The sequence below is a fragment of the Bos indicus genome, chromosome 3 (assembly GCF_029378745.1).
Source record: "Bos indicus isolate NIAB-ARS_2022 breed Sahiwal x Tharparkar chromosome 3, NIAB-ARS_B.indTharparkar_mat_pri_1.0, whole genome shotgun sequence".
Taxonomy (NCBI): Eukaryota; Metazoa; Chordata; class Mammalia; order Artiodactyla; family Bovidae; genus Bos; species Bos indicus.
The window spans coordinates 33,340,646-33,357,509 of NC_091762.1; the positions used below are offsets into that span (position 1 = coordinate 33,340,646).

At 51.4% G+C, this 16,864-nt stretch overlaps 1 protein-coding gene across 1 annotated transcript; it reads right to left on the bottom strand.

Moving 5' to 3' along the window:
- Positions 1 to 11,724: 11,724 nt before the first annotated feature.
- Positions 11,725 to 16,842, bottom strand: PROK1 (prokineticin 1). Its single transcript, XM_019958384.2, has 3 exons — positions 16,650 to 16,842; positions 13,562 to 13,687; positions 11,725 to 11,844 (listed from the first exon to the last, which is right to left on the bottom strand). The coding sequence occupies exons 1-3, from the start codon at positions 16,719 to 16,721 to the stop codon at positions 11,725 to 11,727; spliced, it is 318 nt and encodes a 105-aa protein (XP_019813943.1). The 5' UTR covers positions 16,722 to 16,842.
- Positions 16,843 to 16,864: the final 22 nt, after the last annotated feature.

Here is a 16,864-nt window from a genome sequence, read left to right on the forward strand (position 1 = left end):
CTGGCCATGTGGGGGTGTGACCTTGAGTGAATCCCTTTACTTCTCAATGCCTCGGTTTCTTCTTCTGTAGACTAGAGACAGTGACACTGAGAGGGTCATGTGAGGGTCAAAGATAAGAGTCTAGTGCTGCTATTCGTTAGGCATCCTACAAATGGGTGGCATAAACGACTGAGGTTGTGTGACCTTGAACATCTCAGTCATTCCCCAGCCTCAATTCTTCGTCTGTGAAATATGGGCTTCACAAGCTCACAGAGCCGGTCTCAATCTCTGCTGTGTCCAAAACAGCAGTTCTTTTTCCTGCTCTAGGAGTCAACTGAATTTCTGCACTGTGCCCCCAGCCTTCCAGACTGAGGGGCCAGTTAACCTCAGCCGTTTTTGCAGCGCCCCGCAGGTGTGCTTTGATGCACATGACTCTCCAGCTGGTCAAGTTTGCAAGGGGTAGGGGGTGCGTGGCGGTCTTCCTTTGTCTCTACCTGGGTTCCTGTTGCCTCCATATCTCACCTGAGCCAACCCAGTCTTCTGGAAGTCGCTGCGGTCATATTCCCCCAGACAAATCACACGGACCCTCCACCCTGACCTTGCCTTCTCCCTGCACCACCACCAAGAAGCAGGATCTGGGTCCCCACCACTCAGAATCTGCCTGCGTCCCCTGCCTCTGCTTCTACATCCTCTGAGGGGCCTCAGGTCCTTCCAGGGCTTCAGGAGAAACGTCCTGCTCTGCCAGTCCCTTCTGCTTTCTGCCCTGCCCACGTCTTCCCTAAGGCAAACAGAGGCAGAGCTGGCTTTTCCTTTCCTGAGGAAAAGAGAAAAGAGAAAATGGGAGGATTTTTTTAAAATAATAGATCAGTACCTCAAAATATTATTCAAAATATGATTCTTGGGGGTGCATCCTCTTAGTTTGACCACATGACCCTCCCAGCACCAAAACCCTATAGTTAAGCAAAGATGACCACATTACATCCACACTCAGCAAGCCTCGGGCTGAAGAAGATGGGAGGAGTCCAGGGGTCTTTAATGCAGGACAGAGGAACTGCAACGGCTCACCGGAGAGAGATCTCAGAAGGCCGGAAACCTGGAAAACACGTTGGAAAATACTGCTGGCACACGTGGAAGTCCCCACCCTTGTCCCCTCCTGACCACAAAGGGATCCCTGTGAGTGACATACTGGCCAGTCCTCCAGTCTTGGTCAGCAGAAATCTGGGACAGACCAACTCCCAGACTCCAAACCCATACCTCTGTTTGTTCTGCATCAAGTGACCTGAGCCCTGGGAATGTCTGCCCAACACATCACAGAATTGCTGGGTCCTCTCATGAGAACACTGGGGCTGGGGACCTGGCCCCCGCACACACAGGAGAGCACATTGTGAGTTATGGGAAAATGCAATGGGGAAGCCCATTCCAGCTTCCTGAATAGAATGGGAGAGAGGGAGGGGTAAAAGTGACCTCCCCCAACTCCAACGCAGGACTCAGGATCCCCAGCAAACCAAGTCTCTGGATCCCTGGGTCATGCATCTTAAGATCGTGTTTTGCTTTATAAACACAATTTTAAGGAATCACCAAATAGTTGGGAAAGAGGATTTGGTCAACATTAAGTAATAGTTTTGTATTGATGTCAATTTCTGGCTTCAATACTTGTTTTTTTACGTGTTGTTTAGTTGCAGGAATTCTTTGCATATTCTGGATGTTAACCTCTTATTAGGTATTTGGTTTGCAAATATTTTCTCCCATTCAGCGGATTGCAGTTTCACTCTGTTGACGTGTCCTTTGATATACAAATGTTTTTTGTTTGTTTCGCTATAATCTAATTTGTTTCTTTGCTTGTACTTTTGGCATCAAATGCAAGAAATCATTGCCAAACCCAATGTCATGAAGCTTTTGAAGTTGAAGTTTTGGATTGAGTTCTCCTCCCCAACTATTTAGTGATTCTTTAAAACTGTATTTATAATGCAGACATTCATGATCTCAAGATGCATGACAGAGAGATTCTGTGTTGCTGTCCTGCAGTGGCTCGTGTTCTCCACGGCCAACTTCTCTGTCCCCTTTAGCCCTGGTTTGTCCCATCATGTTGTGCAGGCATCTTGTGAAAGTGGAGGAACCGTTGGGAGGGGCCTGGTTTCTACCAGAGAATCTTCGCATCCCTTTCTTCTTCTCTTCCCCCCACTTTTCCTCCTCTTTTCAACTCCCTACTTGAAAAGCAACCCCACATGGGATTTAGGAGTGACCTGCCAGCCCCTCTTCCCAAAACCCAAGCTCAATAGCTTTCCCTGGAGTGGGGCTCTGGGTATTGAGTAGCATGCTCCATTGCTGTTTGGTTTCTAACTTCTGAATGTGCTGAATGTCAAATTTATGACTATGGGATTTATTTGAAGAGGTCTTTGGATTGTCTCAGTCTTTAAAATCTTTTTATTTAGAAATAATTTAGAAATGAATTGTACGGAAATAGTACAAAGAATTCCTGATACCCTCAACTCAGATATCAAAAATGTTGAAATCTGACCACACCTGCTTTATTTTCTCTTATATGGTGTACTTAGAGAAGTCAGATTCATAAAGACAGAAAGCAGAATGGTGGTTGTCAGGGCCTGGGGGGAGGAAGGAAATGGGGCATAATTGTTTAATGGGTATAGATTTTTCAGTTTTGCAAGATGAAAATAGGTCTGGAGATGGAGGTAATGATGGCTGCACAGAATGCAAATGTACTTAATGCCCCTGAACTGTACACTTAAAATGATTAGCATGCTAAATTTATGGTATGTGCTTCTTGGTATTTAATCACTAAGTCGTGTTCGACTTTTTTGTGACCCCATGGACTATAGCCTGCCACGCACCTCTGTTCATGGGATTTCCCAGGAAGGAATACTGCAGTGGGTTGCCATTTCCTCCTCTAGGGGATCTTCCCCACCCAGGGATTGAACACGAGTCTCCTGCATTGGCAGGGGGATTCTTTACCACTGAGCCACCAGGGAAGCCCCTTAGTGGACAGTAGGCATTAAAAAAACATAAGCTCTTATTATTAATATTTTTCTCCTCTCTTCTAATCACCACCAAAAACATACAGAGTGGATATCTTTACCCATATTTTACAAATGAGAAAAATGAAGCTTAACAAAGTTGTCACTTACCCAGCTCCCAAATCAGAATAGGATACTGCCAGGATTTCAATCCAGGACCAGTTTGACTCCAAAACCCATGATCTTTCCATTCCACCCTGCTTGGGTCTCATTTAATGGATGAGAAACCTGAGGATTGGTGACACTGAGCACTAGGAGAAAGCTCAGATGCCCACAGGGGCCAGGCAGGTAATGGAGAAATCATCTGCCAAAGATTCTACCAGAGAATCTTCGCTTTAACTAAATTATGGGTAAAGCAAGTCATATGATATGCGCCTATATGGTACTCTAGACTGTGTTTCCAATTCTAATTTTTAAAGTAAATATCAAAAAATAGAAATACACAGTTAATTTAATTGCCTTCCAAAAATTTTAAGCATAACGCAGCCAGCGCTGTGTAGATCAAACAAATTATTTTCAGATCAGATGGAAACCCTGGTCACTCGGTGGCCACCCTAAGGAAGGTGTGGCAGAGACCTCGACACAGGTGTGGCGAGTTCAGATGTGTCTAAACAACCCTCTACAGCTGAATACCACACCCTCCAGTTAGTGCCACTGTGGGAACCCAATTCCAGGATGCCAGGATTCATCATTTTCTAAGAGGTATAAGAAATGTAGGGGCTTCCCACATTCTCAAATGGTAGAGAATCTGCCTGCAATGCAGGAGACCCGAGTTCGATCCCTGGGTCTGAAAGACTCCCTGGAGAAGGAAATGGCAACCCACTCCAGTATTCTTGCCTGAAAAATCTCATGGACAGAGGAACCTGGCAGTTTTCAGCCCACAGGGTCGCAAAGAATCGGACATGACTGATGGACTAACACTTCCACTTTAACACTTTGATAGGAAATGTGGGTTTGGGGGAAATATACCAAATTTTAAATACAAGTCACTTTATTTACACTGTGCAGACAAAATAAGACAGGTCTGCAGGCAAGCCCACATCGTCAGCCTCCAGTGAGCCTCCTCACTCTCGGGCAGAGCCCAGACTCAAAAGAAATCCTAACTTCTAGGCTGTGATGGAACCAACCTGTGATTTTTCCAGCCCAGAACTGGAGCGGGAGGCACAGAGGAGAAAGGATGGGCTGAGTGAAGGCAGTTGCAGGATGCCCAAGCCTGACAGAACCCGCCTGAAGAGGCAAGTCTACAGACAACCTGACTTCATGGCTCATTTTTTCTTCCCTCAGTCAGATCTTTGCCTGAAGCTACACCGGAAGACCTGTGGCAGCCCGTTGTCAAGGGGAGGATTGCATGACAGCCGGCCACGCTAATTAAAGGGGATTTTTTTCCTCCCAGATGAATGTGTGTTTAAAATATCAAATATTAATCACTGGCAACATTAATTTATAATAATGCTTGTCTCCCTTTCAGCTTCCAAACCGACATCTGGCATGACTGCTTTGAAACTGACACCCGCTCCATCGCGGGAATTATAAATAGCCTGGGTTAAAATCTTCACCTTGAACCAAACAGGCTGACTCCATGCGGCGGATTATGGAATGAAGGGGGCTGCCTTGGGCACTAAAGTCCTGGGTGGGTCTATTTGGGATGGTGTTTAAAACTTTTAAAAAAAATTAAAAAGACATCAGAGGTGTACTGGGAGGGAGGGTTCTAGAGTGGCTCTGATGGCTTCCTCCCTGGAGGAGGTCAGCCTGCCTCCCACCTAGCCCATTTCATGCTAGGTGAGGTGGGATGGGGCACAGGCTGTTTCATCCTGCACTAAGTTCAACACCCAGTTTCTGTACTTGCTCTTGGTGACTGATTAGTGCAGACACCATCCTTTATTGAAGGGGCACAAAACCCACTTTCTATGGGCAGAAAAAGTCCTCTATCAGCCTGCAGAGTGCTGTCCGTACACAAGCTCACTGGGCCTGGGATTCGCACCACCTCATTCCAGCCTCACGACAACCCTGCAAAGGGAATCCCAGTGGGAACGCCATTTCACTGAGGAGGAAGGTTAAAGAAGCTGTTTCCCTGAGGTTCCCCAGGCAGCTAGTGGTGGGCAGAGCCAAGATCACCCCAAGAAGAGGGAGTCCCTGGGGTCTCCTTGCTCAATACCTTTCCAACATTCTTCCTGTGGCTAAAACCCCAGCTTCCTAAGGGTCCCCTTTCCAGGAATTAGGACCCAGCATCTCTGCGATGGAACACAGGACTCTGGGTACCTAATGAACAACCCCCACCGTGCTCCACCACCAGGGAGGGTTGGGGCCACATTGCTGTGGGGTCTACCTCACAACGAACTGGCGAGATGGCCAGAGTTGCTGTCCACATGTAGCAGAGGTGCAAACAGACTCTGAGAGCGGCCTCAGCCCTAACAGAGCTGAGCTGAGAATCTGAGCCTTTGGCCCCAGTGTCACCGGGAGGGGCAGGACCATCAGACGGAAGGGCAGAGGGAGGACAGAGCATGCCGTGGAGGGCAGAAGGCAGGTGGGGGCTGGGGAGGGCAGCATCTGGGAGGGAAGCTGGGAGATGCTAGGGGCAGCACAGGACCCTATTTCTGATCATCCCAAGCTCCCCAGGGGCTCAGGACATCTCTGGGGCAAACAGCGAAGCCCTTCCTGGCCCCCAGACTTTGCCATCCCCATGGGTCTCCCCTGGCCCAGGGCTCCTAGGACAGTGCAGGCTGTCCGGGGCCGTGGTGGCTGTAGGTAGCCTCGCCCAGGATCAGAAGTGCCCACAGGCCCTCATGGAAGGAAGGAACAAACACCTGGAGAGCAGCCCACCGACAGCACTCCTTAGTTACCTCACAGCTGCCCTTGCCAGTGAGGACACTGGGGCCGGAGACTCTACAGGGAGCCCGGCTGGCTCTCAGCACCCCAATGGGACCAAATCCTCCCAAGAGCGTAATTCTACCCGACCCCAAAAACAGTCGTCCCTTTGCCTCTCCCAGGGCCTCATTGAGCCCCTTCTCAGTGTCCCTTCCTGGAAGCTAGTGAGGTCAGGTAGGCAGTTCCCACAGTGAGCTCTCAGAGGTGTGTCCCCTCCCCACACCTGGGAGTGAGCTGTGGGCTGCCTCGGCCCAGGGGCTCCTTGTGAGGTTCTCCATCCCCAGCAGGCTCCTGGGGCAGGACAACCCCGAGCCACGGGGCCTGGGCCCCATTTTCTGCTGCCCCATCTCCCAAACATCCCCTGCTGACACAGAGCATCCCGTTTGGCAGCTCAGGTCCAGGTTTCCACAGCTGGGCCCCAGATGGGGGCCTGGGAACATATGTAGGACACGTGTTTGCCTCTTGGCTGGGGCCTCGGGGCAGCCAGAGCTGCCTCCTCACCTGCAGGGCTTCCCAGCCTCCAGGTGGGGCCCCAGCTGTCCGCCCTCAAGTGAGCGGAAATTATAGCCCCATGGGGGGCCTCCCCTCTCTCCTCACAGTGGCCCCCTCCTTGTGTTCCTCTTCCCCCTTGGTTTCACTTCAGCGATTGAGGTTTCCTCAGGGACAGTTGCACAAACTTTGAAACCTAATTCTGGATGGATGCAGACCCCATCACATTCTCCCTGCCTTCCCTCCTGTCCTGCTCATCCTTGTTTTAATATTAAGCCCACGCTCTAGCTTGACTGGTGCTTTTCCTAATGGAAACTAGTCTCTCGGTCCCTTGGGGGAAAAGTAGACCTTTCATTGTATGTTTATTTCCTCCGGAGGTTGGGGAGACAGACAGGGTCAGGCAGCGTTTCTTGGGAAAGGGAGGCACCGGGATCACCAGCATCGGTCACAGCTGGAGGGGGGCTTGTTGTAGGCCCCACTGAATCTGAGTCTCTGGAGGTAACCCAGAGACTCAGCATTTTAACATCACCCTTTGGGCTTCTATGTACACTAAGGTTTGGAAACTGCAAGTCTACAGGGTAAACGACATTTCCTAGTCCTGGGGTCACCAGCCCTGAGATGCTTATCTCAGGGGACACACATGCGTTGGCAGGTTTAATTTGAACACAATCTGAGAAGAGCCAGAATAAAATTCAGAGCCCACACTCCTTATGCTTTTCCTAGAAAAAAAAAATTGTATAACGCAGTATTAAGATCATAGCCCATATTGAGCAAACATTCCATTTCACTTGGAAACAGTGACTCATATGTTTAAGCATGGTATTAAGAAGCTCTTAGATAAGATTTGTGTAGCTATGTTCCCAAACGGAGTGTTATTAAGCTTTTCCCACATAAACCTGTGCTTTTAAACTACATCATAATAATGGCACACAGGCTGAACAAACTGAGATTTCTTCCTACTGCGTTCAAATTCTGGGAAAGTGAAACGCATCCAAGAGCAGGTGTTTGTTTCTCCTCGGCAGTTTTATGAGTCTCTCACAGGGGAGATGCCTCAGGTAACTGACTTAGTGAGCCAGGCAGACAGATCCCAGTGTTAATGGGACGTCTTCATAAATAAACAAAAAATGTATAAAACATTCCCATGGAGCTTCCACTGGCCAAGGCCGCCCTAAGCTCTTCTTGTGCACTAACATCCTGACACCAACCCAAAGGGGCAGATACTATTGTTACTGAACCAAACTTGGGACCCTTTGCCCAAGTGCAGTAGAGCCAAGACAGGTTGTGGTGAAGCGAAGTACAGGGTTTATTTCAGGGCACCAAACAAGAAGTCCTGGCAGCTGAGACTCAGAAGATCCGAACTCCCCATTGGCTTTCCAGGGGCAGGCTTTTAAACACAAGGTAAGCAGGAGTTCCCTGATGGTCCATGCTTCCACTGCAGGGGGCATGGGTTTAATTCCTGGGTGAGGAACTAAGATCCCGCATGCCACAAGGTACAGCCAGAAAAATAAAATAAAGACAGGGTGAGGGAGAGGGTTGCAGGGTGTGTAATCAGCTCATAGACATTCTTCTTTTGGTTAGTAGTGAGGTCATGGGGAGTCAACATCATCAACCTTCTGGTTCCAGCCTGTCTGAGGTCTCTGTGCTTCCAGGCAGCATACAGTCAGTTAACTTCTTCCACCTGGTGGGGGTTTCAGTATCTGCAAAACAACTCAAAGGATATGGCTCAAGATACTATGTAGAGCCCCTGAGGGGGAACTAAATGTCCTTGACTTTGTTTAATGGCTAAACAATTATTATTTGTCTCATTTGACTGTTTTCCTTTCTGCATTTTCTCACTTCTCAAATAAAATTTATTCTTTGGAACTCTAGCAAGGCCTAAGAGGTGAAAGTTTTTCTACAAATAAGAGGCAGTCAGAGGACATGGAGATGTCTGTCCAGGCAAAGCCCATAGGATCCTGCTCAGTTACACTATTATTATTATTCTTGCCCATTTTACAGATGGGGAAACTGAGGTAGAGAGGCTTAGTAACTTGTCCACAGTTCCTGTCTAATAAATAGCCTGACCAGGGTCCAAACTCGAAGTCTGTGCTGTTACTGCTGTGTCACCCGGTAGCAAGGTAACTTTGCTGCTAATTCTGTGAGAGTTGCCAAATGAGCTAAATGCAAAATGACAAGAAAATGTCAAGCTGCCATTTGACAGATTTGTTTACTTGGTCTTTGGGGCTTAGTTTCATGACGAAACCTCACAGGTTTCTCTGTGCCTTGTCTCTGTCAGAGCTATGCCCACGGCTTCTTACTCATCAGCCTGTCTCTCTGCTTAGATCCAGCTAATCCTCCTCACTAATCTTCAGTCCCCAAATTAAGGCCCCTCTGTCCTCACTAGGCCAGGGCCTTTTCCTGCCCCTGACAACGTAAGCCCACTCTGGGGGCTCTGATCCCTTTTAAAAACCATACCCATATTTTTCCTCCAAGTCATACTCATACTTAAATAAATCTAATATACCTATGATCCATGGGCAGTAGAGCCTTCCAAGTAGGGGTCTAACACAAGAAAGAATATTCTAGATGGAGGGCCCCAAATTGTTACCTTCCTGTTGTCCTAGGCCCAGTGGTCCCTTTGAGGCCCACACACTGTTCTCTCAGGCTTGTGGCAGGCTCCAGGCTCCCACAGGAGGCTTTCTTTATAAACTTTGAGTGGAAAACATCAGTGGAAGTTTATGGAGTTCGAGAGGGGTGTCAGAGGACCGAGGGGGAAGCCAACAAGGAGTGGATCCTGTTTCACCCTTATTCCTGTCCAGGGTCAGCTGTCCCAAGCCTCTGTCCTCTGGCTGTGCAGCTGCTCCAGCCACGACCTTCACCATTCAAGCCTGGGGACACAAACAGGACTCAGACACTGCCCTTCTTTCTCCTGCGGTGGAGGCTGACTGAAACAGGAGAGCTTTCTAAGAACAAGGGTCAACTCAGGGCCTGAGGTGTGTCGCAGTCACTCTGTGTCGATGGATGCAGGTGGAGGTGAGGGACGCATGTGGGTTAATCTGCACGATTCCTTGAAGTCACAGGACATGAGAGGAAAGCAGGGCATTCCCCACAGAGGGAACGGCCTGGGCAAAGATACACGTGGCGTCTTCCACAAACCAAGACAGTCCTGAGGTTGGGAGGGCTGGTGGAGACAGTAGGAGAGCAGAGAGAGGGTGGCCGGGCCAGACCACAAGGAGCTTTTTGCTTCCGGACAAGACAAGCTTTCTCCTTTATTGCAGAGAAGCCTTTTGGGAGATTTTTGATGAGGAAAGAACCAGGCAAATTTGTTGCCTAGAAGGATGACTGGTGGGTATGCAGGGGTGGATCCTAAGGAGAAACTGAAGGCAGAGAGAGTAGGTAGAAACAGTCGTCATGAACCACACCAAGCAGGGTGAGGGCTCAGATAGCCCCGGACTAGAGGGAACAGGGGCAGAACCGAGAGACTTTCAGGAGGTAAAAGAAAGAGAGCTTGGTGATCATTTGACAAGGAAGTCAGAGACAAGGGACAGTAACAGAGAGGCAGACAGTTCTAGACTGCCCTCGAGCTTCAGACTTCATAGTAGGGGGCGGTGGGAGCACAAACCATCAAGACCAGCAGAGAAAAGGAAGATTTGGAAAGACAAGCAGTTCTTCCCATGCAGTGCTCTGCTGCACACAGACGGGCTGGCAGGCGGTGGGGGGTGGCGGGAGGGGCAGCACCCAATCATTTTCCTCTGACCCCCATCCAGCACCACTTTTCTAATCCTGGAGAACCCATGAGAGGTGATGTCTCACAGGAAGATGACAGAGGCTTCCAGGAAAGAAATTTGTAGGGTGGAACTGGAAGCAAAAGAGCAATTAAACATGTGTCCTGGCATGCCTCTTCACCCAGGTGGAAGCTTTGTCCCTCTAAATCTCTGATTGAATATAACACACGGGATGTCTGGGGAGTGGTCCCCATCTGCTCTGAGAGCTCCCTTCTTTCTGATGCTGCCATCTATTCCTCCTCAGCTCTTCTGTGCCACCCCCATGTCAGCCACTAGATGGCACCAGACTCCACCAGCTGAGAAGGAAACCTAGCGCATTTGTGCAGGCCTTTGCCACTCTTTGGGCTTCACTGGTAGCTCACAAGGCCTCCTGCCTCCAACCCAGAAACCCATTTGAGCCACACCCTCCTCATCACCTAGAGCCCACTGAGCTGCCTCGAACCCTTCATGCAAACGGACCCTGTATCCACTTTCTCCAAAAAGTTGCCCCAGAGGGGAGGAGGGATTCCGGTCACATCCCTCTCCTACCCGGACACAGCCCGGCCCTGCCCCCTCCCCACGTCCCAGGCACGGCAGGAACACACGGCCACTTGACCCTTGTTCATGCTTTTATTCTGCAACTAGTAGTCAGTGCACACGGCTATGGGCACCACCACGCCTGGGCGAGCCTTGGGCAGGGTCCAGATGAGAGTGCTGAGGGGGCCTGGGATTGTACACCAGATGGAGGCCAGTGGTCTGACACCCAGACAAACTGCTCTGAACTAGAGGCAACCCTCAGCCTCTAGAGAAGATGCCATATTTATAATAGAAGTGGGGCACACACAGCCTGGCCAGGGTCCTGGGTCACGGTCCCCTCTGTGCCCAAAATCAGTGGCCTGCCGGCTAGCTCCCATCTCTCCTGCAGCTGAGCAGAGGCCAGAGGCTTCCTCAAGGTCACACATAGACGTGCTCTTGACCCTTGGAAGGGGGCTATTGGAGGGAACTTACTCACGGCCTCATGAACCACCACTGTCTGCATTTCACAGGGAGGCAGCAGGATCGGGGGCTTCACTGGGAACTGGTAACGTGTGCTGGGAGGGGCATGGGAGGCCTGCAGTTCTGACCCAGCGGGCTGAACCCACAGCAGCCGTGTGGAGGCCGATTGACCTCTTGGGGCCCCATACTTTGCACGAGCTCACTGATGCAGGCAGAAGTGCACGTGCTGGAGGGGAGCAGCAGGGCCCAGGGAGGACGGTTCACCTGTGGTGGAGGAAGGGCCGGGCAGGGAGACACAAGGAAGGAGTACGTCCCTGTTACTCACCGCCCCTGAGGCGGCCTCAGCAGTGCACATGGGCTTCCTCCAGGACCACAGCCACCAGCCAGGACCCCGCAGCCCAGCCGGGCAGACCGTAAAACCCTGTGATGTGTGTCTGCGTCGGTGCACATATGTGGGCAGGGGAGCAGGGGTGCAGGTCAGCAGTGCAGGGAGTGGGACAGCAGAGGGGATGCAGGGCTGGGCCTTTCCGCAGAAATAAAAGTCCAAGGGAGACCACCACAGGCTGTGCTCAGAAAGAGGCCTGGCACCCCCAGTGGGTGTCCTGAGACCAGACACACTCCTAAAAGTTGATGTTCTTCAAGTTGGTGGAGCAACGGTACCTGCCGTCCAGGCCACGGGAACACAGCAGGTTGGGCAGGCAGGGGCAGGCGTGGTGCTGCCGTTTTCTGAAGAAGGGGACCTGGGGAGAGAGAGGAGAGTAGACATCACCTTCACCAAAGGGAGGCGGGCCGCCGGGGGAGCCTCTGGCCGGCCCAGCCCTGGCTGAAATGTCTCATCACCTGCACCTCAGCACCCCAAAAATAGCTTTTATAGAGGAGGAAACTGAGGCACAGAGAGGTTAAGTAACATGCCAAGGTCACACAGCCAGCTTGTGGAGGAGCCAGGGTTTGACCTCAGGCAGTCTAGCTCTGACACTGTGATCAGCCGCTAGGCAATGTGGCCCACCCGCCTATCCCCCAAACTCCACGAGCCCCACACCACCCACCGGGGTCCCCCCGCTGACCCGCACACCCACTCTCCCACAAATTCACACCCACACCGGTGATTGAATATCACCTGTAGCTCATCCATTACACTCTCCACCCTGTGTGGGTGTCGGGGATGTAGCTGCACAGGACAGGGTCCCTGCCGGGTGACTCACACCCACAGGAAGGCTGAGCCACTAAGGGTTCCTCAAGGAGGGTGAGTAGGAGGGGTTAGGAGCATAGATAAGTCGGACAGCCTGGGCTCAAATTAGGTCTGCCAATTCCCATCTGTGTGACAACCGGCAAGCTTTTTAGCCTCTCTGTGCTTCAATTTATTATCCGTAAAGGGAGTTAATAATAGTGGCTACCACATATGGTTGTAAATAGGTTTACATGATAAAGAGGTTTAAATGTGCAAAACCATCACTTAGTATGATGATTGGCATGTGGTAAGCACTCGGTGTATTACTACCTCTGCTGCCTGTTTTGGGAATACCCCAAGGCTACAAGGACTGTGCTCTGTCTCCCTCCCCGCCTCAGCCTCCTCACGCCTAGGAGGGCTGTGCCAGGGAGGATGATGGTTGGAGGATGCTCCTGGGTGCAGGCGTGCTCCCCAGAGGGGCTTGCAGGGCATCTCGGCCACAGAAAGCCCAGGGAAGTGGGCGCAAGCCCACAGGTGCTGCCGCATCCACCTGACAGAAAAGGCCCTGGGGCCGTTCTGTGGTCTCTGGGATGTGGCTCCTCAGGAAGCAGAGTGGGTGCTGGATGCCTAGGGCACAGAGGAGTAAGTCTCCTTAAAGTGTATGCCCTGGGGGCCCGGCCAACCTCACCCTGCACACCCCCTCATACTCAGGCTCTGGGTGGGAACCCACTTTACAGTCTTACTGCGTTGTGTTCTTAACGGGAGGATATGTGTGCGCGTGCTGAGTCACTCAGTCGTGTCCAACACTTTGCCACCCCATGGCTTGTAGCCTGCCATTCTCCTTTGTCCACAGGATTCTCCAGGCAAGAATACTGGAGTGGGTTGCCATTCCCTTCTCCAGAGGATCTTCCCAACCCAGGGATCAAACCTGTATCTCCTTCGTCCCCTGCATTGCAGACGGATTCTTTACCGCTGAGCTACCTAGGAAGTCTAGAGGGAAGAACCCTGTGCAGTAAAGGGCATTCAGGAGACTCTCAGAATCTAATTTATCATAACAGAAACTTTAGGGATGTCAGTCTACTCCCCACTTTGTATGCATGAGGTAACTGAGACCCAGGGGCTTCAGCAAATGAGGAACTGGGGTTCCAGCCTCTAGGTCTAACAGGCTGCGTGATTAGGACCCCGCTGTACCCCAACCGCCCCCAAAGTAAAGAGGTGGCAAGAAATCCCTAGATTAGAGTCGGAACACTGGTCCAGCGCCTTGTGCTTTGAGCCAGTGTGAGCAGTACCTTGTGGCTGCCGGGGTGGCACTCCTCTCCTGCCCGCCCCAGCGGGGTGCACACCCGCAGCCCACGCAGCCACAGGCTGACCGCACAGCAGGTGCCCGCCCTGCACTGGACATCCCGCTCGCAGGCCTGCGGGGGGGAAGACAAAGGGGCCGTTAGTGCCCATGGGCACCACTGCAGAGAAACCAGAAGGGAAAGTACATCCAAAAACCCTTCAGAGGGGTGCTGGGAGCGGAACCCAGGCCTCAGTACCCAGGCCTCAGTCCCCCGGGACACCCGGGGCCGTGCAGCGCCACCCCTGCCCCTGTCGAGGCAGGAAACTCAGGGCTCAGCGGGGCAGCAGACTTGGATCTGAGAGCGCTCTGAGCTCCTCTGAGGCCACTCGGTGGGGAGGCTCCCCTCTGACAAGGCTAGAGCTTAGGAGACAGAGCTTTTCTAGCACCAGAAGATGCTTAGTGGATGCTAAGGAGATTGAATTAACTCAAATTCTTCGAGGGGGAGGGTCCCAATGGCCTGCACCCCAGGGTGATCGGTGTCAAGTTTCTGTGGACAGGGACCCTCCAGCCCTCACCCAGCAGTACTCGGGGCTGGTGCCTCTCCTCCCCACCACGGCCCCCTCAGTCCTCCCTGGAAACCCAGTTTCATCTGAGGGGCCAGCACCCCCCAACAGGTGTTTCCCCCCCAGGGTGTCTCTGCTGGCCTGCCTGGCCCTTATGTGACAATTGGCAAGTTATTTAGCCTCTCTGTGCCTCAGTTTACTACCAGTAAAATGGGTTACTAATAGTAACTCCTCTAGGATGGACTCCTCTGGGTTGGGCTCCCAGAGCAGGGGCTGAGTAGCCCTGCCTGGTTTCTGAAAGGTGCCATCTGTATGTGTTTTAGTCTCTCAGTCGTGTCTGACTCTGCAGCCCCATGGACTGTAGACCGCCAGGCTCTTCTGTCCATGGAATTCTCCAGGCAAGAGTACTGGAGTTGGTTGCCTTTCCTGTCTCCAGGGGATCTTTCCAACCCAGGGACTGAACCCGGCTCTCCTGAATTGCAGGCAGATTCTTTACCATCTGAGCCACCAGGGAAGACCCACACAAACCTGCTTTAAGCTAAAGCCTACATTAAGGAAAACAGAACTAAACTGCTCCAGACTCAGGAGAGGCCACCTTGTTGAAGCACCCCACCTTCCCATTTCAGAGATCTGTGGCTTCTCTGAGTTGAAGCTGGGAGCTGGGTTTGGGTTGGCCCTTTTCCACGGGGCTTCCCTTGTTGCTCAGCTGGTAAAGAATCTGCCTGCAATGGGGGAGACCTGGGTTCGATCCCTGAGCTGGGAAGATCCCCCTGGAGAAGAGAAAGGCTACCCACTCCAGTATTCTGGCCTGGAGAATTCCATGGACCATATAGTCCATGGAGTCGCAGAGAGTCAGACACGACTGAGCAACTTTCACTTCACTTCTTCTCTACTGGGCCATGCAGTGCCCTCTGGCTGCCTTGTGGGGCCCTGCAGTAAAGTGGGGCATGCTGGGGCTGCTTGACACTCAGAGGAGGTGCAGGGGGCAGTCATCTGGTCTCCAACCTAGTGAGGGCACGTCTCACACACCAGCCGGTCCCTGAAAGCTCAGGGTCAGGACTGAGTGGACTCCACATGACTCTTCTGCCACAGAGGTGTGGCATCACTGTCCCCCCTGGGAGGAGGGCCCCTCCAGAACTGAATTTGGGACAGTCGAGGTCTAGGGAGCAGGGCACTGCGGGGATGGTGGAGCCCAGCCTCTTTCTGAGAGTCAGACAGGGCAGCAGCAGGGCTTGGAGTGCAGAGGGAGTGGCTCTAACCACTCTGACTGCTCGCAGTGGGTCTGCTTGGTGTGTCCCTCTTCTCTGTCTTCCCAAGGGTCAGCTTGGAGGCTCTTCTAGGAAGACATTTTCCCATCTCTAAGCCCTCCCTCCTGCCAGACCTGCCTCTGGGCCAGACTCAGGGTCAACCTGCTGCCTGGTGGGGTAACCACGGCTTCTCCCCTCTGCTCTCACCCTCCCAATCTTCAAGCTGCACGAGAAGAAGGCAGCCTTCGGTAGCTCACGTTCATTAGGTACAATTCTGTCCTGACAGTTGTATTTATGCTTCGGGTCCCAAAAGCACTGGCTTGCCTTTCATGTTTGTTCTGCTTTGAAACTCAGTCTTTTTCCTCTAAAAGGGAGAAGAAAGAGACTTCGCTTTCTGTGAACATTACAGTTAATCCAGTTCCAGGAATGGGTTGGCCTCCTCTACATTTCCATTTTCTGTGTAAAAAGCTGGAGGAAGTTGAAACAAAAGTGAATGTATCTCTTTTTTGTTGTTGTTCTAGTGGCTTTTTATCTAGAAAGCTCCAGGTCAGTCATTACTTTCCTGTTTTCATAAGAATGGTCCCATCACCATCACACAACCTGTGCCCATGAGAGGGAGTGCTTCTGAGGGAGAACCACTATTGGGGTGTCTTGAATATTACAATGTGCCGGCCTGGGTGCACCCACAGTGGGGCTGGATTTCTACTTGTTATCTGACACTTGTTTCTGGGTCACTTAGCCAATTGTTGACATCACCTTTATTCCTATCAACTGGGCACAGAGTTAAAACATATAAACTGCACGGGAAAGAAAGAGTTTCAAGATCGACTTTCTTAAAAGTAGAGAAAGCAGAGATTAAACATACCCAACAGAAGGTAAATAAGGTCACAGACTTTAATTAAGTCAACTTACTATGACATGTGAACCAAACCACGCATGAAAACTAAAATTTACACAAAAGATAAATTAGGGAGTGCTAATCCACTTTATAAAAGATTCATTATTGCTCAAAAACCTTCTTTTGACCAAAGGTCCAAACTTCAGAATTTGCAATGCTCTCCTCATTTATTGAAAGCAGAATTTGATTTACACAGTTTCTCTGAAGCAGATCCCCTTTATTGAGGTCTAACTAACGTGAAAACCCTGTGAGATGCCTCTCGGAAGTGGGGTCTGGAACTGGCTCCCATGCCCTTGGTTTGCTTCCTGTGTGGTTCCTGGGTCCTGTCCCATGCAGACCCTGACATCCTCCCAAAACCCAGGGCAGAGAGAATGTTGGACGACTTACCCCGGTGATCACGGCACAGTCGGACACGGTCACCAAGAGGAGTATCACTGAGACTTGCGTGGCACCTCTCATGGTCACTTGGTGTGAAGGCAACCGCTGCCAGCTCCGCTGCCCCTGCTCTGCCTCAAACGTACCAGCTCGGAAAGCCAGGCTCTCCCCTGAGATTTATAGTGTCCGATCCAGGCTGCCCGTGGATGCCTTGTCTCCACTCTTGC